The sequence below is a fragment of the Macaca fascicularis genome, chromosome 2, assembly GCF_037993035.2.
Source record: "Macaca fascicularis isolate 582-1 chromosome 2, T2T-MFA8v1.1".
Taxonomy (NCBI): Eukaryota; Metazoa; Chordata; class Mammalia; order Primates; family Cercopithecidae; genus Macaca; species Macaca fascicularis.
The window spans coordinates 112915106-112938423 of NC_088376.1; the positions used below are offsets into that span (position 1 = coordinate 112915106).

The 23318-nt window shown below is 55.5% G+C and overlaps 1 protein-coding gene across 42 annotated transcripts; it reads right to left on the bottom strand.

The window, feature by feature from the left end:
* Positions 1–5884: 5884 nt before the first annotated feature.
* Positions 5885–22718, bottom strand: MST1R (macrophage stimulating 1 receptor). 42 transcript variants are annotated; one of them, XR_012431165.1, is made up of 20 exons: positions 21218–22718; positions 17969–18157; positions 17761–17889; positions 17413–17583; positions 16939–17099; positions 16408–16573; positions 16163–16299; positions 15612–15773; positions 15423–15516; positions 15082–15291; positions 14848–14994; positions 14602–14767; positions 14334–14435; positions 14121–14260; positions 10341–10421; positions 9984–10165; positions 9782–9891; positions 9061–9226; positions 8500–8636; positions 5885–6448 (listed from the first exon to the last, which is right to left on the bottom strand). XR_012431165.1 is itself a non-coding variant. In XM_074032230.1 (20 exons), exons 1-20 carry the CDS (start codon positions 22445–22447, stop codon positions 6193–6195), a joined length of 4176 nt encoding a protein of 1391 aa, XP_073888331.1. In that variant the 5' UTR covers positions 22448–22718; the 3' UTR covers positions 5885–6192. The 42 variants fall into 42 exon arrangements, 21 of the variants coding, with proteins under 21 accessions (XP_073888331.1, XP_005547226.2, XP_073888330.1 ...); XR_012431164.1 differs by having other exon boundaries at positions 16408–16594; XR_012431166.1 differs by having other exon boundaries at positions 14121–14236; positions 15082–15294; positions 16408–16594.
* Between the last annotated feature and the right edge of the window lie 600 nt (positions 22719–23318).

Sequence of the window (23318 nt, forward strand, 5' to 3'; positions counted from 1 at the left end):
TGGAGAGCCCCTCCCCCAGACTGAGCCCATTCCCCAGGCTGAGGGCTGTGGGGTGGAATGGAGGTGGCAAGGAGAAGCTGGGAGGAGCTTAGTCTGAGAGTGAGGCCAGGTAGAGTCCCTGTGAGGGCAAGACCTGCATGGCCTTCTCCTCCCACTTCACCTCGCCCCTCCAGGCAGGCTTGCTGGGAAGGCCCCAACCTCTGCAGAGAGGGTTGAGGGTCAAATCACCGTGAGAAACCCTTCTCCCCTGTGGATCAGGCTGGAACCCTCCCATTTAGGAGGTCTTGAGGATGGTAGAGAGCTGGCAAGAAGGGCGTCAAGGGGACAGGCACAGCGCCACACCCCATTAGGAGCTCTACAGCTGGCTCCCACACCTGCTTCAATACAGACCTATTTTCGGCTCCCTTGTGTTCTCAGGAGGCAGCTAGCTTTGTCAAGTCCCTGGACTTGCACCCTTCCAGTCTGCCTGCCTTCCACTGCATTGGGAAGGGTCTGAACACCTCCAAAAATCTAGGATCAGAAAAAGCCTTAAAGGACTCCCAGTGCAGCCATTCACTTGATAATGGAGCAAAAAGGGAGGCATGTTTCCCCAGGGGTTCACATACCAGCCACTGTCCAGGGGTTCATACATCAGCCATTCTACCTCAGAGGTGACAGATGGGTAGCATTTAGATCTGCAGAGGGAGGGCATTCCAGCTGGGAGCACAGCTCAAGCAAAGGCAGACTTCTGAATAGACTCAAAAGTATCCTGTGATTCAACCCTCTCTTGGTGCTGATGGAAAGCTGAGGCCCCCAAGGAGGAAGGGATGCACTCTTGGTCTCCTAGCTTTATGCCCCACACACCTTACCTTCCTCCCTGGAGCTATCCAAGTGACCTGTGAACCCTAGACCTAGACCTCCTGCTTCCCTGACATTTCCCCTGGCCAGGATACACCCATTCCACAGAGGCAGGACCATGATTAAAGGAGCTGGCACCTCCTGCTCCATGACCCCCCTGTCTGACCCCAGAGGAAGACAGAAAGCACCAGAGAACCCCAGCCCTAGGGGAACCTTAGGCAGGATGAGGGGAGATAATTCACTCCTATTCTGAGATGTGGAAGGTCGAACCCACTAGTACCAGGAGGATATGGCTTCTGAGCTCTAAGGCACAGGGAAATTTAAATAACAGATGTTTAAGCAACCTTCCCTGCAAGCCGGCAGTGCAGTGACCCCTCTGCTGTGATGTGTTGCAGCTTAAAAATAGCCCACAATGAACTGCTCTGAGCCCCAATTGACTCAAGCTTACGTAACTCTGCGTGAAAGATGGCCAGCTGCATCAGCCCAGAGGGAAGGCAACAGCACAGCCGCCCTGACTGCTGCCCACAGCTGGCTTAGGGGCTGGGAGAGCTCCTCACCCTCCCTGGGAGCAGCCCCCACATCCAGAAGCCAGCAAAAGTGGAGGCAAAGGTGGTACTGCCAAAAGTACACATGGCTTCATGACTGCTGAGCAGAGCTGACCTCTAGTCACACCTGCAGAGGGAATGTGAGCAGAGCTGCCCTCTTTCAGGGTTCCTATGGAACCCAGGTCCAGTGGATGGTGGGAGTGACTTTATTTATTTATTTATTTATTTTGAGACGGAGTCTCGCTCTGTCGCCCAGGCTGGAGTGCAGTGGCCGGATCTCAGCTCACTGCAAGCTCCGCCTCCCGGGTTCACGCCATTCTCCTGCCTCAGCCTCCCGAGTAGCTGGGACTACAGGCGCCCGCCACCTCGCCTGGCTAGTTTTTTGTATTTTTTAGTAGAGACGGGGTTTCACCGTGTTAGCCAGGATGGTCTCGATCTCCTGACCTCGTGATCCACCCGTCTCGGCCTCCCATAGTGCTGGGATTACAGGCTTGAGCCACCGCGCCCGGCTGGGAGTGACTAAATTAAACAGATGACTGGGTCGAAGAGACCAGGGCAGGAGCCCATGTGAACAGAGTGACTGGAGCCACCCAAAAGATTCCTTTTCCTCTTTGAAGAGGAGGTTCCCTGGCTTGGAGGGACATGTCAGCAGGATTAATGCTTGGCTAAAGCTGCCACTGCCATGGAGCCCAGGGGTGGAGCTGACTCCTTTGGGGCCTCTGATTCTCCATGGTCCAGGGTGCAATGTCCCATGAGGGACCTGTGGCATGAGGGAGGGATCACTGGCTTCAAAGGTGATTGAATCCCATGATCTTGACCGCCTGCTGCTTCAAGCCCCTTGCCTTGCCTAATGCATCTCCAGATCCCAAATGCCCAGTGCAAGAAAGGCTACAAAAGTATGCAGGTGGTTGGTCAGGTGAGGTGGCTCACGCCTGTAATCCCAGCACTTCAGGAGGGCGAGGTGGGTGGATCATCTGAGGCCAAGTATTTGAGACCAGCCTGGCCGACATGATGAAACCCCATCTCTACTAAAACTAAAAAAAATTAGCTGGGGATGGTGGTGCACGCCTGTAATCCCAGCTACTCAGGAGGCTGAGGCAGGAGAATTATTTGAAGCCAGGAGGCAGAGGTTGCAGTGAGCCAAGTTCATGCCACTGCACTCCAGCCTGGGTGACAGAGTGAGACTCTGTTTAAAAAAAAGGCCGGGCGCGGTGGCTCAAGCCTGTAATCCCAGCACTTTGGGAGGCCGAGACGGGCGGATCACGAGGTCAGGAGATCGAGACCATCCTGGCTAACACGGTGAAACCCCGTCTCTACTAAAAAATACAAAAAACTAGCCGGGCGAGGTGGCGGGCGCCTGTAGTCCCAGCTACTCGGGAGGCTGAGGCAGGAGAATGGTCTAAACCCGGGAGGCGGAGCTTGCAGTGAGCTGAGATCCGGCCACTGCACCCCAGCCTGGGCGACAGAGCAAGACTCTGTCTCAAAAAAAAAAAAAAAAAAAAAAAAAAAAGAGTATGCAGGTGGTTAAACCAACCTGAAAGAGAGTGGAGAGGTGAGAAGGTGAAGATGCCCCTGGCATTGGGAGTCTCTGGTACTCACTGGTCCCTCTGCTTTGGCACATGCTGAGCCTTACCAAGGAATAAGCAACTTCCCTCAGCTCCTACCACCTGAGCTCAAAATAGGAACCACCACAGGCCTGGTCCCTGAGCTCCCATAGAGCAACAATGAGACTGGGTTTGGAATGGGGCTATATCTGGAGCCCACGGGTATGACCCTAATATAGTTTGGATATTTGTCCCCACCCCAATCTCATGTTGAATTGCAATCCCCAGTGCTGGAGGCGGGGCCTGATGGGAGGTGTTTGGGTGATGGAGGTGGATGCTTCATGGCTTGGTGCTGTCTTCATAACAGTGAGTTATTTTGAGATCTGTCATTTAAAAGTATGTGGCACCTCCCTGCTACTCTCTGTCTTTCTCTCTCTCTTCCTCCTCCTGCCACTATGTGAAGTGTCTGCTCCTGCTTTGCCTTCCGCCATGATTGTAAGCTTCCTGAGGACTACACAGAAGCAGATGCTGACACAATGCTTCCTGTATAGCCTGCAGAACTGTGAGCCAAGTAAACCTCATAAATTACCTAGTCTTAGGTATTTCTTTCTAGCAACCTAGAGTGATATAGACTCCCAGAGAGCCTTTGGGTCCCTCAGAATATTCCCTGAAAGGCTGGGGCTGAGGCCGAGACACAAGGGGAATCTTAGGCCAGATTCATGGTACCCCATCAAAGCAGGTCACTCTGCCCCATGCATGACCTCCAGGCTCCAGAGGACAGTGACACCAATGGGCAGTCAGGAAGGCATCTGCTGCCTCCTCAGTGCCAGCTCCCACCTTGGCCTGCCTCAGCCTTTATTAGCATCTGCTTGCCTCTAGCCCTACTGGGTTGAGATGGAGGGAGATGGGACAGAGAGGTACCTACTCTTCACAGCTCTTGGTGGGAAGGCTGGTCTCCCAAAGCCCTAGGAGAAACCTCCGTCCACACCATTCCACCCTGGTGGCAGGCCCAGGCCTCCCATGGCCACTAGCAACCCTCCCCTTGCACTGGCCACCCACTGTAGCTGAGCTACTGCCCAGGCCTCCCCTAGAGGAGAGGCAGCCCAGCCTTCATAAGCCCTGGAAGCCAGATGGTCCCCCAGCCCATCCAGGGACCTAGAACTAACCCTCCCTACCCTGTTCTCCCTGGTAGCCCAGTCACTGATTTGAAGCCCTAAAATAGTCCCAGCTCCTGACACCCCAGATGGGGTTGGGACTATCAGGTGGCTCTGAGAATGGAGCTCAGAGCTTAGGGGCTGCAGAAATTGAGAGTGGGGGCAGCTGTGCCACAATCCAGGGCCCCAAGTGCCTAACTGGGTCCCCTCCCTGGAGAATTCTGGCCCTGGAGGCCCTTGGCCCAGAAGCAGGCCCAAAGCCCTACATTCTGGCTGCACTTGACACCCTCTTTCTCTCCTATCTCTCTTCTCTGGGAGCCTTTCCCATGCTAAGCTCCCTTCTTGTCCAGAGACTCCCTTTCTCTCTGAGCCCCTCACATGAACAGATAAGCCAGTGGTCCATGAGCTGTAGAAGCTCAATGGGGAAGGAACTCCTGGGCTTAAGAGGTTTGGGTGACCCTTAGAACCCCAGGATGGGGTTAAAGGGGAGAACTACAAGTTGGAGGGATGAAGGCAGTCCTTTCCAACTGGGGTGGGGATGGGCTCCAGGATACTCCACTTACCTCCCTCTCAGCCTCAGGAGACAGTGTGCACAACTGTCTCCTGCACACCCAGAGAGACAAAGGGTCAGTGGCTAAGCATGTGAGGCTACAACCTCCTCAGTGCCTGCTGAGGCACTGAGAGTCACCCAAGGTACGGCAGTAAACAGACAGTCTGTCTCTGTCCCCCTTCAGCATACAGGTTCCTGATCTTTGGATCCCTGCACTCAAGCAAGAATCTCCTTTTAAGCCTTACCCACCTGTCCTCAGAGTCCTTAGGGTCCCCAGGTCTGGACTTCTCTCTGGCCTGAGGTGGCAGAGTGAGCAGCAGCTGGATGGAGAAAGCTGGGCAGCTCTGGTCCCAAGGAGACTCCCACTCTGATTAGCAGGGAGCTCTTGCTCCAAACCCAGGGTTCCATGTGTGACAGGGCACAGAGCTGTGGGCTCCGAGGAAGGAAGTCTACCCTCTTACAGTCAGCTGGAGTCTCCTAACTGAAGGGATGGAGGCTATGGGGTTCCTGAGGGAGAAGGAACACTGTGATCCAGGTCCTGGGACAGGAACCCTGGCGCCTCAGCTACCCCCTTAGCAGTCAGTGTAGGGAGGAAGAGGAGGAGGGGGAGGTCTCCCTCTCAGAGGAGCATGCCCCTCTATGAACTGTTGTGCAGTGGCCTTTACAAGTACAAATAGCCTGGGCAGTTGGCACTTTGAAGTTGGCTCCTTGAAAGTGTGGAGCTGAGGCCTTGCTGCTGGCTCCTCTCTCTTAAGGCTACAAGTACAATCAATGCTGCAGTGTTGCAGGGACCCAAGCCTCTATGCCCCGATGGCAGGCCCCATTCCATCCCAGCTGGTGTGACGGTGGGCACTGCAGATCGAGCAGGGAGCCCTGGAGAAGTGCTAGGGCTGGGGAAAGGGGAGCAAGCAACCTGACTCATGGAAGAAACCATCCTAGTCACTGCATGCTTGGGTACTCAGCCTACTTCCTTGGTTCCATCTAACAGTCCCCAGGGCCCTATTACCTGGATCTGGGCCTTGCTCACCCTCCCCGTTCTCTAGAGCCTTCTTGCTGATCCATATCCTTTCCAGCCTCAGGGCCTTTGCACGTGTGACTCTCTGCCAAAAACTCTCTTTCCTCAACACTGCTTCTGGTGGTTTTTCCCCAGTGATAGGGCCTCAGCAAAATGTCACCTCCTGGGAGGTTTCCCTTGCCTCTCTATTCAGCTATTTATAGCAGCCTCCTGTCATTCTTTCACACTATTTGCCACAATTTGTGTTTTAATAGTCATTTGTTCCTTTATTGGTTCAAGGGTCAGTGTTGGTGTGGTCACTGCTGAGTCCACTGTTCCCAGAAGACAGGGTCCACAGCAGGCACTCCATAAATACATGTTGCAGAAGGACTGCCCTCACTGTCTCACTCTGTGGAGTGAGGGACCTAATGGGCCCCATTTACCTATTGCCTCTGAAGATTAAAGGGCAGGAACAAGGTAGAGGGCCACTGCCCTCTGGCCTGGCATGGCTCAGAGGCAGCTTGGGGTTAGCTCAAGGCAGCTAAGCAGGTCCAGCCCAAGGACTAAGTCAAGTGGGCCGAGGAGGCTCTGAGAGTGGCCGGGGTCGGTGTGCACTCCCTGGCATGGGTGAGGACTGCTGCTGTTCTGGATGCACATTCATCTCATGTGAGGTGCTGGGGCCCAGGTTCATGTAGGTTGCTGGCAGCTGCACATAATGGTCCCCAAGCAGTGCAGACACTATCTGCTCCACTTCCCCCACTAGTACTCCGAAGGTGGGTCGTGCTGCTGGGTCCGCCTCCCAGCATTGCTGCATCACTTGGTACCTATTGGGGGAAAGGCATGTCAGGTTAAGGCAACTTCCACCCAAGAATTCTGGGCCACCCACTTGCTGTTAAACCTCTGGCAGGTCACACAGGGATGAGGATAGGTGACAGGACCTAGTACCTAGCACTGCCCAATCAGGGGCAGCTCTTCTCATCCCTATGATTGCTGTTCCAGTCCTGCCTCCCCACCCCGGCAGAGGTCCAACTACCTCAGGTGTTAAGAGCTTGGACTCCTGTGCCCTGTGCCCTGGGCTATGTGATCTTGGGCAAGTTCCTTAACTTCTCTGTGCCTCTGGGTCGTCCTCTGATCACAGAGCAGTAGGCACATAGGCTGATGCCTGTGAAGTGCTAAGCACAAGGCCCAGCTCACAAGGTACCATGGTCATCATCACAGTTCTTCCAGGAAGGAAGCCTGGGTATAGCAAGGCAGGAATTAAAAATCCTGAAGCGGTCAGGCACAGTGGCTCATGCCTGTAATCCCAGCACTTTGGGAGGCTGAGGTGGGCAGATCACAAGGTCAGGAGTTCGAGACCAGCCTGGCCAACATAGTGAAACCTCATCTCTACTAAAAATACAAAAATTAGCTGGGCATGGTGGCACACGCCTGTAGTCCCAGCTACTCGGGAGGCTGAGGCAGGAGAATCACTTGAACATGGGAGGCAGAGGCTGTAGTGAGCCAACATTGTGCCACTGCACTCCAGCCTGGGCAACAGAGCAAGACTCCGTCTCAAAAAAAAAGAAAAAATCCTGAAGCAAGAGCATGTGGGGCAGCACTAGTGGCATGCTGGTCCTGAAGCAGAGGATCCCCAGGTTTACCTGCTGGGTCCTAGTGCATGCCCCATTATCTTGGGGATGTCATTCCTGCCTGAAATAATACTCTAAGTACCTTACACACAATATCTCATATAATTCTCAGGCTCTCGGAGGGTGGTACTATTGTCTCCACTTTACAGATGAGGAAATTGAGGCCCAGAGAGGAGAAGGGCTGGACTGCTGAAGTGGACCCTATGGTGTACCACCCACATCCCCCTTTCCTCTCCCAGTGGCTGGGTGTGTTGCCTGCTGATGGTTCTTGACTGAGGCTCTCTCTAAGAATTGCCCTAGGCAGAAGAGAACTGCCTCTGCCAAGCTCACATCCTCTCACCAGGGACAGCCTGTGACTAGTAACTGATTAATGCCTGGTACAAAGACCTGGCCTGTTGGTCTCAATTTCAGAAAACTCTGGTGGGTCATCCCAGTTCAAGCAGTCCCTGTGGGATGGGCTGCAGTTTCTGTGACATTTCTCTGTCCCAGTCCTTCTTCCCTTGCCCCCAACCTCTCAGTAAATCCCCATACATAAATCTCCAGCTGAGTCTATTTCCAGGAGCCCAATCTAGATACGGGTAGGCAGTGAATTAAAGAAATGAATAATAAGAGCAAACCCAAAGCAGGTAGGACTGTGAGGAAGGCTACTCGCATCCTTCCTGGAGCACAGCCTGAGACAGGAGGCGTCAACTACTTTTACCTATGTCCTGGTTCTCTCTGTTCTAACCCAGCAGACCTGGACACTGCTCAGGCACACCTGCTACATATGAAGCTGAACCTCAGAACCGAACCCACCCCGTAGGCACTGAGGACAACGCAGCTGCCGCCATCCCTCCAGGAATGGGGAATCTGAAACCACATCCAGTGAAAAAACCTGATCTGGAGATCCAGAGGGGGTTGCTGTGGGGGTTGGAATCTTTCCTCGAGATTAAATGAGAGGAAAAGGTGGAAAGCAGACCCCATTAGTGGGAGGCGGGGAGGAGGAGTGCTGGGAAAATCAAACCACTGGCCTCAACCCCAACTCTGAGTTCAGAATGCTGTTACCATGGCAACTGTGAGGTCCTCCCAGTGTCCCATCCTGCATGTGGGTGGGACCAGTTCACAGATGAGGAAACTGAGGCCCAGCGAGACTCCCTTTCCGAGTCAACCAGAAGTTCAGTCAGGAAGCCAGGCAGGAGCTCTGTCTCCTGCCTCTTCCATGTCTCTGGGGCCCAGTTCCCTCCCCACTACCACCTCCACATACTTACAGAGAATTGGGGCAATACTCAGGCTGGGGCAGGCGCCGACCCTGGGCCAGGAAGTGGGTGAGGTCAAAAGGGTCGATGTGGGGGTATGGTGGGGCACCCCGTGTCAACAGTTCCCACAGCAGCACACCAAATGACCACTGTGGAAAGGGGGAGGTAAGGGGACTCAACTCACTCCAAATTTGGGGGCAGGTGGGTCCCCCAGGGCTTCTATCTCCCAGAGTCCTTCAGCTGGAAATGGAAGACCCCACCCTCCACTGAGAGCTCATTCCTCAATACGTCACCAGTGTCTTTCCTCTGTCTCCTCCCACCACCTCATCCTGCCCAGAGTTGGGGCTGGGCAGGCCCTGGATTATCTGTGAGGAGCCAGTGAGTTCCCAGCCTCCTCTTGCCCTGGCAGGTGTCAGATTCCATCTTACATCTGCCCAAGAGGTGGGCAGAAGGGCTTTGGGAGTCATCTACCCCGGGGACTCCCTGGGCTCAGATTATCCAGAGCTGAATGGGTGAGGCCCAGTGTTCTCGGGTGCCAAAGCCATGTGGACTATAGGGCAGATGGGGCCTCACCACATCAGACTTGGTGGTAAATCTATAGGTCTGCAGGCTCTCCAGCGCCATCCACTTCACAGGTAGGCGAGCGTGGCGATGCTGTCGAACACTATAGTATTCCTTGTCCAGGATGTCACGGGCCAAACCAAAGTCAGCCACTTTGACAGTGAATGACTCGTCCAGCCTTGGGGGTAGGGAGAGGATTACACTTAGGACTGGCCCTTACCAGGCCCCGAACCCACCTGTTCTAGGCCCTTACAGAATTTCTTTTTTTTTTTTTTTTGAGATGGAGTCTCGCTCTGTCTCCCAGACTGGAGTGCAATGGCGCGATCTCTGCTCACTGCAAGCTCTTCCTCCCGGGTTCATGCCATTCTTCTGCCTCAGCCTCCCGAGTAGCTGGGACTACAGGCGCCCACCACCACACCCGGCTAATTTTTTTGTATTTTTAGTAGAGACAGGGTTTCACCATGTTAGCCAGGATGGTCTCGATCTCCTGACCTCGTGATCCACCCGCCTCGGCCTCCCAAAGTGCTGGGATTACAGATGTGAGCCACGGTACCCGCCCACAGAATTTCAAAGCCACAGTGTCCAGTCCAAGTCTGTACTGGGCAGACAAAAAAAGTAAGGTGCAGAGAGAGGAGGACAAGGCTGGAGTGGGCCCTTCCCTGAGGCGGCCTTAAGCACCGCACACCCTCATGCCCTGTGCCTTTGCTTCACCCCAGCTACTCTGGACTCTCACATGCAGTTTCGCGCAGCCAGGTCCCTGTGCACAAACTTCTGCTCTGCGAGGTACTCCATGCCATGGGCTACCTGCAGGCCAAAGCTGATGAGGTCCTTCACGGTGGGGTTCTGGGGGCACAGGTGGGTTGGTGGGCAAGGGGATAGCAGCTCCTTCTCCAGCTGCTGCCCAGCCCCCAACCCAGAGCCAGCTGAGCACTGACCCGCTGAGGTGAGCGGATGAACTGGAGCAGGTCACCGTGGCACATATAGGGCAGCAGCACATGGGGCAGGCCCTCGGGTGGCAACATGATACCAATGAGAGCCAGCACATTCGGGTGGTTCAGGCCACGCATGAGCAGCCCCTCTCGAAGGAAGGCCTCCACCTGCTGCATCTCTGTGATGCCTACAGAGCAGTGCAAGTCAGGCACAGGGCAGGGCATCCCTTTACAAGGCTCATATGGGGAAATGGGAAATAAAGGTCTCCTGCTCAGTCAGTCAGTAAGGTGGGAACACAGAGAAAAAGAATCCTCCCAGCCTGAGGCCCCTCCCTCTGCCCTCCCATCTTCTGCTCCACTCACGACTTAGTGACTTGATGGCACATTGGATTCGATTCTGGGCCTGGTCTATGTATTCTCCATGGTAGACAACTCCAAAGTGGCCTGGTGGGAAGTAGATAATGAGTCGATGAGAGGGGCTCCAGGGCCCAAGGTTCATACCACACATTCTCATTGGCAACCAGACCTCAGAGCACTAAACTGGCCAATCTCACATTTTATTTTTAATTTTTATTTATTTATTTTTTAGATCGAGTCTTACTCTGTTGCCCAGACTGGAGTGCAGTGGTGCGATCTCAACTCATTGCAACCTCTGCCTCCTAGGTTCAAGTGATTCTCCTGCCTCAGCCTCCTGAGTAGCTGGGATTACAGGCACCCACCACTAAGCCCAGCTAATTTTTTGTATTTTTAGTACAGACTGGGTGTCACCATGTTGGCCAGACTGGTCTCAAACTCCTGACTTTGTGATTCACCCACCTTGGCCTCCCAAAGGTGAGGGTTGGGATTACAGGTGTAAGCCACCATACCTGGCCCAATCTGACGTTTTAAAAAAGCAGCAGGGCTGGGCGTGGTGGCTCATGCCTATAATCCCAGTACTTTGGGAGGCCAAGGTGGGTGGATCACGAGGTCAGGAGTTTGAGACCAGCCTGGCCAATATGGTGAAACCCCATCTCTAGTCCCAGCTGCTTGGGAGCCTGAGGCAGGAGAACAGCTTGAACCCGGGAGGCAGAGGTTGCAGTGAGCCAAGATCGTGTCACTGCACTCCAGACTGAGAGACAGGGTGGGACTCCATCGCCCCCCCCAAAAAAAAAGCAGCAGAAGCAAAGCGCAGTGCGCCTATAATCCCAGTTACTCAGGAGGCTGAGGCAGGAGAATCGCGTAAGCCCAGGAGTCCAAAGCCAGCCTGGGTAACACAGTGAGATGCTGTCTTTAAAAAAAAAATTTTTTTTTTTTTTTTTTTTTTTTTTGAGACGGAGTCTCGCTCTGTCGCCCAGGCTGGAGTGCAGTGGCGCGATCTCGGCTCACTGCAAGCTCCGCCTCCCGGGTTCACGCCATTCTCCTGCCTCAGCCTCCCGAGTAGCTGGGACTACAGGCGCCCACAACCGCGCCCGGCTAATTTTTTGTATTTTTTTTTTTAGTAGAGACGGGGTTTCACCGTGGTCTCGATCTCCTGACCTTGTGATCCGCCCGCCTCGGCCTCCCAAAGTGCTGGGATTACAGGCGTGAGCCACTGCGCCTGGCCAGGCATAAGCCTTTTTAAAAAAATTTTTTTTTGGCTGGGCGCGGTGGCTCACGCCTGTAATCCCAGCACTTTGGGAGGCCGAGGCGGGCGGATCACAAGGTCAGGAGATCGAGACCACGGTGAAACCCTGTCTCTACTAAAAATACAAAAAATTAGCCGGGCGCGGTTGTGGGCGCCTGTAGTCCCAGCTACTCAGGAGGCTGAGGCAGGAGAATGGCGTGAACCCGGGAGGCGGAGCTTGCAGTGAGCCGAGATCGCGCCACTGCACTCCAGCCTGGGCGACAGAGCGAGACTCCGTCTCAAAAAAAAAAAAAAAAAAAGGCTTATGCCTATAATCTTAACACTTTGGGAGACTGGGGTGGGAGGATCAGCTGAGGTCAGGGGTTCAAGACCAGTCTGGCCAACATGGTGAAACCCTGTCTCTAGTAAAACTACAAAAGTTAGACAGGTGTGGTGGCAGTGGCAGGCCCCTGTAATCCCAGCTACTCAGGAGGCGGAGGCAGGAGAAACGCTTGAATCTAGGAGGAAGAAGTTGCAGTGAGTCGAGATCGCACCACTGCACTCCAGCCTGGGCAACAGAGCGAGACTGTCTCAAAATAATAATAACTAAAAACTAAAAAAAAATAAAGCAGGGCCGGGTGCGATGGCTCACGCCTGTAATCCCAGCGCTTCGGGAGGCCAAGGCAGGTGGATTACCTGAGGTTGGGAGTTTGAGACCAGCCTGGCCAACATGATGAAACTCCATCTCTACTAAAAATACAAAAATTAGATGGGCATGGTGGCGCATGTCTGTAATCCCAGCTACTCAGGAGGCTGAGGCAGGAGAATCACTTGAATCTGGGAGGCAGAGGTTGCAATGAGCCGAGATCACACCACTGCACTCTGGCCTGGATGACAGGCGAGGCTCTGTCTCAAAAATAAATAAATAAATAGGCCAAGTGCGGTGGCTCACGCCTATAATCCCAGCACTTTGGGAGGTCGAGGTGGGCGGATCACTTGAGGTTAGGAGTTCGAGACCAACCTGGCCGACATGGTGAAACCTCGTCTCTACCAAAAATACAAAAGTACAAAAAAAAAAAAAAAAAAAAATTAGCTGGGTGTGCTGGCATGCATCTGTAGTCCCAGCTACTCAGGAGGTTGAGGCAGAAGAATGGCGTGAACCTGGGAGGCAGAGCTTGCAGCGAGCCGAGATAGCGCCACTGCACTCCAGTGTGGGTAAAAGAGCGAGACTCCGTCTCAAAAAAAAAAAGAAAAAGGAAAATAAAATAGTCTGGGGTGGTGGCTCATGCCTGTAATCCCAGCACTTTGGGAGGCTGAGGCGGGCAGATCACCTGAGGTCAGGAGTTCGAGACCAGCCTGGCCAACATGGTGAAATCCTGTCTCTACCAAAAATACCAAAAATTAGCCAGGTGTTGTGGCAGGTACCTGTAATCTCAGCTACTCAGGATGCTGAGACAGGAGAATTGCTTGAACCTAGGAGGTGGAGGTTGCAGTGAGCCGAGATCATGCCATTGCACTCCAGCCTGGGCAATAAGAGTGAAATTCTGTCTCATAATAATAATAATAATAATAAAATAGAATAAAAATAAAACTAAAATAAAATAAATATAATAAAACAGGCTGGGTTTGGTGGCTCATGCCTGTAATCCCAGCACTTTGGGAAGTTTAGGCAGGCAGATTGCTTGAGTCCAGGAGTTCGCGGCCAGCCTGGACAACGCGATTTGAGGCCCATCTCTACAAAAGACAAACAAAAAATTAGCCAGGCATGGTGGTGCATGCTTGTAGTCCCAGCTACTCAGGAGACTGAGGGAGGAGGATCACCTGAGCCTGGGGAGGTCGAGGCTGCAGTGAGCCATGATTGTGTCATTGCACTCCAGCCTGCGTAACAGAGTGAGACCCTGTCTCAAAAACAAAACCATAAATAAAACCAAAAATAAACAGCAGCCACATGATGGCAGAGGCTATAACCCTCCTGTGCCTGATTGATCCACACCAGAACCCACTGAAAACAGAACTTTTCTCATCCATTTTACAGATGAGCAAATGGAGGCTCAGAGAGGTTAAGTGGTATAACCAAGGTCACACAGGTTGGTGAGAAGGTTAGAGCAGAATCTGGTCCAACTGTCCCTTTAGCCTATGTCTTTTTTTTTTTTTTTGGAGACGGAGTCTCGCTCTGTTGCCCAGGCTGGAGTGCAGTGGCGCAATCTTGGCTCACTGCAAGCTCCGCTTCCCGGGTTCACGCTATTCTCCTGCCTCAGCCTCCCGAGTAGCTGGGACTACAGGTGCCTGTCACCATGGCCGGCTAATTTTTTTTGTATTTTTAGTAGAGACTGGGTTTCACCGTGTTAGCCAGGACGGTCTCGATCTCCTGACCTCGTGATCTGCCGGCCTTGGCCTCCCAGAGTGCTGGGATTATAGGCATGAGCCACCATGCCTGGTCTAGCCTATGTCATCTTGAGACTCCATCTCTGCCCCCAGCCCCACCTGGCCCCCACACCTTTGCCAATGACTCGGTCACTGTGGGTGACCACCCGCTCATGGGGAATCAGCACATCCTTGACCTCAGCCAACAGCGCAGAGTCCAGGTCCCTTAGCTGGATGGACTCTTTCCGCAGCAGTGGAACACAGGATTCATCTTCACTATTGGAGAAGGATGCTCCATGGACACAAGTGGAATCTAGACCATCAGTGGCAGGGCGTGCTGTGGGGAGAGGGAGTGAGGAGCTTGTAGGGAGAGGGGGTGGCTTTAGCTTCTCGTGCCTCCACTATCTTACCAAGGCCACTTCTGTAGTCAGAGCCCGAGTAGAGAATAGGCAGGGGTGTGGCTCCAGTAGTCTGGTCCAGGGATGCCAGGTCATCCAGGTTGGGAGGAAGAACTGTGGAAAGAGAATCCCTGGTGGCCTGGCTTTCCAAGCTCCCAGGGGCCAACCCCTCTGGGGAGGACTTAGATCCCTAAGTCCTGGGCAGAGAGAGGATGTAGGGACTTGAAGATGCCATTGATTGGGGGTAGGGGCTGAATAAAGGTAGGAGCAGAGAACTCACCTAGCTGCTTCCTCTGCCACCAGTAGCTGAAGACCAGTGCAGTGGCCAATGCGGCCACAAGCAGCAGCAAAGGCAGCAGGATACCAAGGAGCGTGCTCTGTGGGACCCCATCTGGCCCTGGCCACACCACTCTACCCAGGATGTGACATTCACCATCCACGCAGACCTGGGAGCAGGTGGCAACTCAGGCCCAGCCTGCAGGCCCTCTGCCCGTGTTTCCCAGGGAGGTCCAGCTGGGCTGCCTACCTGCAGTGGGGCACCATCCTTGCCAAGCTGCAGGGATGGGGGCAGGGGGCAGACAACCATGTCCCCCCGGAACTCGTGCTGGCAGCTCTCACCACCCACGGTCACGTTGACACCCACGCAGTCAGTCACAGCACCCAGCCCAATATACTGCAGAGAGGGTCATGAGGACCAGCCAGTAGGCTGGCCCCTACTTTCAGATCCCCAACTGTCCCTGCCCCTATCCCTTACACTTACCTCAAACTTAATGGCATGCTCCTCAGGCTTCAGTGGAATTAGGTTGGCACTGGGTGGATGGGGTGGGGTTAGGAAGCGAAAGCCAGGCAGTGTAAAGCCAGCAGCTCCATCCCCCCAGGCACTCAGATTTCCTGCCACCCATCCCTGGGGGTCTTGGACCACATATTCAGGCAGGCGGCACAACTGCTGCTCTGGAAGCTGCCTCTCACACTGCTGGGACAAATAGGTGATTAGCCAGGAACCCCACCTGTGATTGCTCCTCTCCTCAGCCCAGCACAAGGTTGGGCTGCAGCTCAGGGAACTCATCCAGCCTTCCTCCCTCCTGGCCAGCACTCACTCACCCTGCTCTCCACTGCCCTAAGCCCGTCATGGAATGACAGCACTAAGTGCCATGCTGAAGTTAGATGCTGGCCACAGATGGTGATGTGGGAGTTGCTGTGGAAGAGGGCAGGATGGTAGGCTTTGGGTGTTCTCCAAGGCTGGCTCTCTCATTCCCCAGAGGCCAGAGTGGGCAAAGAAGTGGCGCTTACCTGTAGCCACAGTTGGGGCTGATGCTTAGCACGACAGGGTCTTCTCTGTAGTGGAAGGTCCAGGAACCAGGTACCTGGGCACCCCCCACCTGCAGGCTAAGGGGGACACTGGCCACCATGGCCCCAGGGGGTGTGGCACATAAAAGCTGCCCCTCACTGACCCTGCAGGAACAAGAGATTGGGCTCAGGGTTACCCCCTTTGTAATGGCTGGGCCCACTTCCTCCAGGGGCCTGTTGCCCTCTCCCAGTTTGTCTGTTATCTCTCCCACCTGCCCCACTCCATGGTCTGTCTGAAGATAAGGTGGTCCCAGGAAGACATTCCAAGAGGGTAAGGAGGGAACAAGTTCCCCACAGCCTTGGCTGGAGCCACTGGACTCTGTGATGGGCTCTCTTGCCTCTGGGCTGAAGAGGGCAGTAGTCTTTTCTTCCTGGACCTGCTCTCCACACCACACTGACCATGTAACGAGCACTCTTCCCTCCATCCTGACAGAGTCCAGGTCTCCACCTGGATAGAACCCTGTGGCCTTCCATGCCTGCCTGGTGGTACTTACCGTGCTAGCAGACACTCAGTCCCATTGACCAGCACAGCCCGGCTGGTGCCTACAGACAGACTCTGGCCTTCAAGAGTGAGACAGGTGCCTCCTGCCCGTGGGCCAAAGAGGGGTTGCACTGCTATCAGCACTGGCTCCTAAAAGGATATAGAGGTGGCTTAGGTGGAATAGGTCTTCCACTCCAAGCCCCTCCCTTCCCGTACCACGCACTGGCCAAGGGCACAGACAGGGCAAGGTGACCTCACCATGAAAAAGAAGCCTCTCAGCATGGAGGTGCCGTCTACCCGGAAGTGCTTGCCCGGTGGCATGTTAGTCACGGTGAGGCTGACGTTGGTAGGCCCCACTGCTTGGGTGCCCAAGGGCTCCAGTTCACACTCAAACTCCTCTACAAAGTCTTTCCGGGGCACTGGTCTGGGGCACCAGGGGGAACCCCTGAGGTCAGCCAGGAATTATACAGGCCTAGCTGCATGTCTGCCACAAGCCACAGGGCTCCTCTGAGCCAGAGAATGGCGTTTCTCCACCCATGCCTCCCTCCAGGGAAGGAAGGTTCCGGCGGGGCAGAGATTAACCTTGGCTGGTCCATGAGTGAACAGACAGGAAGGGCACATGAAAACTCAAAAAGGGACAGAGACATCTCCCGAGACACAAAACAGTCAGAACCACCGCAGCTGCCCCCATCTCCCCTTGCCTCTGATAAGCAGAGAACAGGGTCTCATGGGGAAGGGGCTGCTTGGTTGCTCCCTTCAGGGAAAGGGAGGGGAGGGACCAGATTGTACCTGAGTTTTGAGCTGTCCTTGGGCAGTGGCCGGCAGGGACTTTGGCCCACCGTGATCTGATGGGTTCCCTCAGGCACCAGACCAGAAGGGTGCAGGTAGAAGTTGGAGCCACACAGGGTCAGCCTTGTACTGCCCCTTAAAGGTCCACTGTGGGGGTGGAACTGAAATGGGGAAAACAGCCTGAGTCCTCATGTGGGGTTGGGCTCTCTCAGCCCCACCTGCTTCCCCAAAGTCTCCTGCCATACCCCTTGCCTGCCCCATGCTCCAGCCATTTGGAGTCACTTGCTAGTCCTCATTCAAGCACTTTCCTGCCTCCAAGTCTTTGCATGTGTCATCCCCTCTGACAAGAATGCCCTCCTTGTAGATATGAAGGACACTCCCAGACCTGAGAAAGATTGTGATCAAGACTTGCTGACCACCACCCCAGGCCCAGCCTGTCCCACTCTTACCTGTGCCCTGCCAGGGAAGCCATACCTCAGTAAGCTTAGGCGGACAGTGGTCCTGTTGCCAGGAGCCAGGACACTCCTTCTGCCGGCCACACATGTTCCCACACCAGCCACAGCCCATGAAACGCTGTGCCCTTAGGCAACGCCCACAGGTGAGGAAGTGGCGGCAGCCAGGGCCTTGGATAGGTACCTGGAAAACCTGGGGGTAGAAGACAGGTGACTAGGGGCACCTGGAGGGGGAGATTGGGCCCTATAGACCCTCCTGGTACACTGTAGGCTAGGGTGGTAAGGCCTGCATATCAATGCCTCCCTGGATTGGATGGACAGTCTGTGATCCCACAACCCTGGCCCCAGGCCCTGCCCCTGCCCACCTCACCTGGTCCCCAGAGGCGAAGAATAGGTGGTCCCCAAGGCGACTGACATCCCGCTGCACGGGCTGCCCACTGTCACCCAGTGAGAAGTTGGACACATACAGCAAGTAGTTGAGTGACCTGGCCAGCTCCACCTAGGACAGGTTAGATGTGAGCAAAATGGGGATGGAGACAAAGACCCAGGGCCAGGGGGCTGTGGGGATGAGGACCCACCTGCAGGATACGCCCATCCGCTGTGCCCATGTGTGCCACTGTGACGTTGTCAAGGCGTGTCACATACAGTGCAGTGACCTCTACTGTTCCCAACAGCCCATTGAATAGGTCCACACGTGAGAAGCTGCTACTGACCAGCAAAGGGAAGTGGCGGCAGCTGGTGTTGGGGCTGGGGGCCTCCAGGCCAGGCTGGGAAAAGTCAGGTAAGGGAATGAGTCAGGGTTCAGCCCTGTGCCCCGACCCTTTGGGGCCTTTGTCACTGGCCACAGCAGCCCAACACTCTCACCCCTCACCTGGCCTGACTGGAGAAGGCCCTGGGCCTGCCGGTTACCATCTCGCATTGCCCCCACAGGGCTCTCAGTGTAGCAAGGGCAGGCAGAAGGTCCAGGCTGGAAGGCCCGCTCCCCATTCTCCCTGCCCCACCTTGCCATGTCCATCCTGATGGTGAGTTACCCCCATTCCATCCTCACAACCACCCCGTATATCTTTTTTTTTTTTTTTTTTTTGAGACAGTGTCTCACATTGTTGCCGGGGCTGGAGTGCAGTGGCATGATCTTGGCTCACTGCAACCTCCACCTCCCGGGTTCAAGTGATTCTCCTGCCTCAGCCTCCGGAGTAGCTGGGATTACAGGTGCTCGCCACCACCCCTGGCTAATTTTTTATATTTTTAGTAGAGATGGGGTTTCACGATGTTGGCCAGGCTGGTCTCGAACTCCTGACCTTGTGATCTGCCCACTTTGGCTTCCCAGAGTGCTGGAATTACAGGCATGAGCCACTGTGGCTGGCCCACCCCATACATCTTACAGATGAGGAAACAGGCTCAAGAGGTTTGGTCTCTTGTCCAAGGCATCATAAATGCTCAAGAGGGGAACCAAGTTGGAAGTCTCAGCTCCACAAGAGTCTTCTCCTGCCCCCTGCTGGCTCTTCTCTGCTTCTCTGTGTGCACTTCAGCAAACCCTGTCTCCTCTGGGCTTCGGTTTCCCCACTTGCATTAATTGGCCAGCACAAGGTTGGGAACATGGTCCTTCTCCCTAGACTCCAAAGGTCTTCCTGTACCCTTGGCTGCTTCCTATACCCCCCTTTAGGGTACAAAAGGGATAAACCAAACCCCTACAGCCTGGGTGCCAGAACTAAGTTCTGGAAGCTAAGGGGTACTAACCTCTCCCCTGCTCTTAGCAAGGGGGTGTTTTGGGGGCTGCAGTCATGCCCCAGGGCAGACTGTGGAAGCTCTGGGAAACCAGGACACCAGGGTATGAACTCACGGTGTTGGAGCTGAGTGTGAGGTGCAGACGGGGCTCAGTAGCCAGCCCTAGGTGCTCAGGACTCTCCCTCACCAGCCCTGAGGGCACTCCTTGAAGCAGGAGCCTCTGAAGTCTCCATCAGACCACAGAGACTTAACCCAGTCCTGAGATCTCAGCACTGATTAGCAGCCCTGGAGGCAAAAGTAGATGTGGAGCTGAGCCTTGAAACCCCATACACCCTGCGCCTACAGCTTGGGTGGGGGGGACTGGGATTTTGTCCTCACTTGAGGCAGGAAATCGGCTTGGCTTGGCCCGAGCCGGAAGCCTGCCAGGTGTTTCCAGCATGACTCAGGGACAGGTGGGGCTCTGACGGGGAATAGAGCCCTACCTTAGCCAGGCCCACACCCTAGCCTGCTTGTCTCTAGGCCCCAGGACCTTAGCTCTAGGTTCCCAGGCTTAGGTAGGGGCTCCAGGCTCCTGAAAACACATAAGTGTTCAATGTCCTATGGAGGACAGGCACCAGTTCTGAGTCCCTCAGGCCTCCTGAGGCCAACCACTACGTGGGTGCTGCCCCAGTGGCTGCATGCCCACAGTTGCTAGGCAAACACTGTACAGGGTGATTCACACACCTCCTGGGGGCCTGGCCAGACTGTGGGCAGGGACCAAGATTAGTCCTCCTGGAGCCTGGCACTGCCCAGCCGTGCTGGGTGTCTTCTGACCCACTGACCACTAGCCAAGCTGGGGAGAGGTTCTGACTCCCCACTGGGAAGGAGAAGGGGCCAGGCAGGCCTGCCCAGGCCCAGACAAGGAGTCCCCAACCCTAAAGCCTCTCAACCCAGATGTACTCAGCAGAGGGAGGGAGGCTAAAGACCCCCAACCTCACATTGGGTGTAAGTTCTCCTCCCATCTCCGAGGCATCAATAGGAGTGGAAAGGAGTCTGTCGAGAATGTCACAGCAGGCCCAGGGCCACAGGATGATGGCTAGAGAATATGAGAGCAGTAGCTGTGGGTCCCATTCCTTGGTCCAATCTTATTGCTGTTGCCTACACGATGGCTGGAGAGAGCCTAGATAGAGTCTGTTGGAAGGAGCCCCCAGTTCAGCACGGGCTTTGAGACTTCCTGCCTGGGGCAGGGCTCCAAATATGGTTTAAAAAAAAAAAAAAAAGTCTGGGATGGACCAATTCCAACCAGCCCTTCCTAGGCCTTCCCCAGATGTTTATAGTAGCTTGCACAAGACTAGAGTGAGGCTCCCGGAACTTTCTAGAACCAAGCTGCCATCCCATGAGTGCTGGGTACTCCCCCCAATCACCCCCAATCATGTCAAACAGGTTAGTGAAGCCCAGGACATGCAGGCTCCCTAACAAGCTGCCAACTTCCAAGGCCCAGGAGGCTCCCTGGAACGTGGTGGCTGGCAGAAGGATGGGGGTGGGTGTGGAGGAAGGGGAGATTCTCTGACAACTCTTGTCCCACCCTCTTTGGAAAGCAGAGCAAAACAAGGGAAAGTGAAACTGTTGGCAAGCAGCTGTGAGTCTGTGAATCTGTGAGCATCTCCCTGTGTATTTGTGTGTGGTGGTGGTGGTGGTGGTGGTGGGCGAGGGGGGCGCTATTTTTTTGCGTGTGTCCCTGAGGATATGGATGGTGGACAAGTAGGAGGGAATGCCCATCATTCTACCCAGCATTCAGGAGCTATGCTAACAGAGACACGGTTATGTAACCCCATCCTCACATAGCCAGGGAAACTAAAAAACCAGAGGCCATGATGGGCAGATAGGAGAAAGGGCAAAATGAGGTAGTCACAAGGGCCAGCCTGGCTGGGAGCCGAGCCTCCAGTGTAGCCTTTGTCTGGCTGCTTTCTCACACCACCCCAGCACTTAGGAACTGGGTGAGAGAGAATGCTTCTTTCCACCTGCCCTCCCCCTCCCAGATCCCCTCAGTGATGGAAGGGAAGCAGCCTGTGTTCAGCCACGTGCATGCAGCTCACAAGTAAGGGCCCCTTCTTTCAGCTCACCGGGTTGGGGCAAAAACTGGGTGACTGGAAGAAGTCGAGGCCTCGCCGGAGGCCTGGATGGACTGGGGATTCACAACAGCGCTCCACACCTTCATCAATTAATGTGTCCAGCAGGTCAATGGGGAAGGCACAGACGACAGAGTTGGGGCCCACGCCAGGGCCACTATCCTTGCCAGCCACAAAGACCCCAAATAGCACTTCCTGGCCCTCAGCAATGCTCAGCTCAGTGGCAAGTTGAGCACCCACTGGAGCAGAGTGGGCCACCCGCAGCACAGGGTAGGGCTGTCCGCCATCTGGGGCCCCCCGGCGCCTGCGTTTTGGAGCAAATCTGCAGTCGAGGACCAGCTCCCGATAGTCACCCAACTCTGGCTCAGTGGCGCTAAGTCGTGCCAGGCGTGTGTGCAGGGCACCAGGAGCATCAGTCACGCTGGCCGGCTGTACAGTCAGGAAGTAGACGAAGGCTCCCGTATGGAAGCTGTGCACGTATTCAATACTGTAGGAGACAAGATGCTTGGGCAGCACTGACAACGCCACAAAGCCCGGTGCAAATCCCGAGGCATCGGCCTTGAGACGCCTGATAGACACTGAGCGTGGGCTGAAGCTGGCAGCCACGGCTGCGTCCAGTGAGGATGCCACGTAGAAATAGGAGGCCTGGCCTTGCTCAACCACAGTCACACGGGTGCCCAATGGGCTGGCCACACAGTCGGGGCAGTCATCGGGCCGGTTATGGTGGGCTGAGAAGAGGCAGGCTGGCGCTGCCAGATGCACGGCTGTCCCTTGGGGATCTAGGTCATGCAGGAAGCAGCGGCCCTGCAGGCTGGAGCCACAACTGACCAGGGCAGGCAGCGCGGGCTCCAGCACCAGCACCTTTGTGTCTGTGTCACCGGAAGGGCCGTGGGGGCCTGGGCCACAGGCTGCACACGTCTGGCAGCCAGGGTCCCCAGCAGGGCCCGTGGCCAGGCTCTGGACAGACTTCAGGTCAGGCCCAAGCACGTGCAGGCGATTGCGTATGGCTACAAACACAGCACTCTCATTTTTGTCGCCCTGGTAGGTCACCATGGTCTGCACCAGGCCTCCGGCGGAGAAGCTGGGCACCATGTACTTCACGTTAAAGTCTCGAGAGGCCGCGTAGGGGGTGCGCGGGCACTGCCATTCCTTGGCCGCCGCGGGCTTGGCAGGCAACAGCAGCAGCAGTAAGAAGGACTGAGGCAGCGGAGGGAGGAGCTCCATCGAGGCGAGCTGGGACCCTAGGGGATCCCTACGGGCCTGGGCCTGGGCCCGGGCCCGGACCCGGACCTGGTTGGGGGCCCGACTCGAGGTCTGGACTGGGCCAACTTTAAGCGGCGGTCCCGACAGCCCCAAGATAGCGGACCCCCGTCCCAGGTTCCTGTGAAACCCAAATCCCTTCCCGGCCCTCGGGTCTGGGCACCTGACGCCCGCGGACGCACGGACAGCAACGCCCCAGCCGCCTCACCTGCCGCCCCAGCAGCCGCTGCACACTGGCGCTTAGCGCTCAGCCGACCAGAGGGCGCCGGGCTGGGCGGGCGGGGTCGGGCCGTGGGGGCGGGGCCGCGAGGGAGGCGTGGCCTACCCCAGGCCCTCCACCCATCCGACTCTTCCGCCCCTTGGAAGCCTGGCTCCTGTACCTTCTCTTGGCGTCTTGGCGCCTTTTTCTCAGCGGCCTGTGGGTGGATGCGCATGGTGCGGCCTGGAGAGAGGTGAGCCGCTCTGAACCGTCCCATCCCATCCCCCCACTACCGACTGGTTCGCAGCGAGAGGGGGCAGGACACTGGGCTCTTTGCTTGTGGTGGAACTAGTTTGCACTTAGTAGCAACACCCTCAGAGGCTAGTGCCCAGAGGCTTCCTGGGGGCCCGCCATGTGGGGAACAGAGACCAGGATTGTGTGGAAGACCAGAGGGGAGATGTGGGGCACTTAACAAGAGATGTTATGGGGCGCCACCCTTTGTGGGAAAGGACTGTCCTTTTTTTTTTTTTTTTTTTTTTTTTTGCTCTGTGACCTAGGCTGGAGTGCCATGGCGCGATCTCGGCTCACTGCAAGCTCCGCCTCCCAGGTTCAAGCGATTCTCCTGCTTCAACCTCC

What these genes read in the sequence shown, in the direction of transcription:
- MST1R (XM_045386239.2), bottom strand. Translation starts at nt 22,447, where the DNA reads ATGGAGCTCCTCCCTCCGCTGCCTCAGTCCTTCTTACTGCTGCTGCTG. An exon ending in GTCCGCCTAAGCTTACTGAG is followed by an intron (nt 17,100 to 17,412) that starts GTATGGCTTCCC and finishes TCCCCATTTCAG; the next exon opens with TTCCACCCCCACAGTGGACC. An exon ending in ACTGAGTGTCTGCTAGCACG is followed by an intron (nt 15,774 to 16,162) that starts GTAAGTACCACC and finishes TTGTTCCTGCAG; the next exon opens with GGTCAGTGAGGGGCAGCTTT.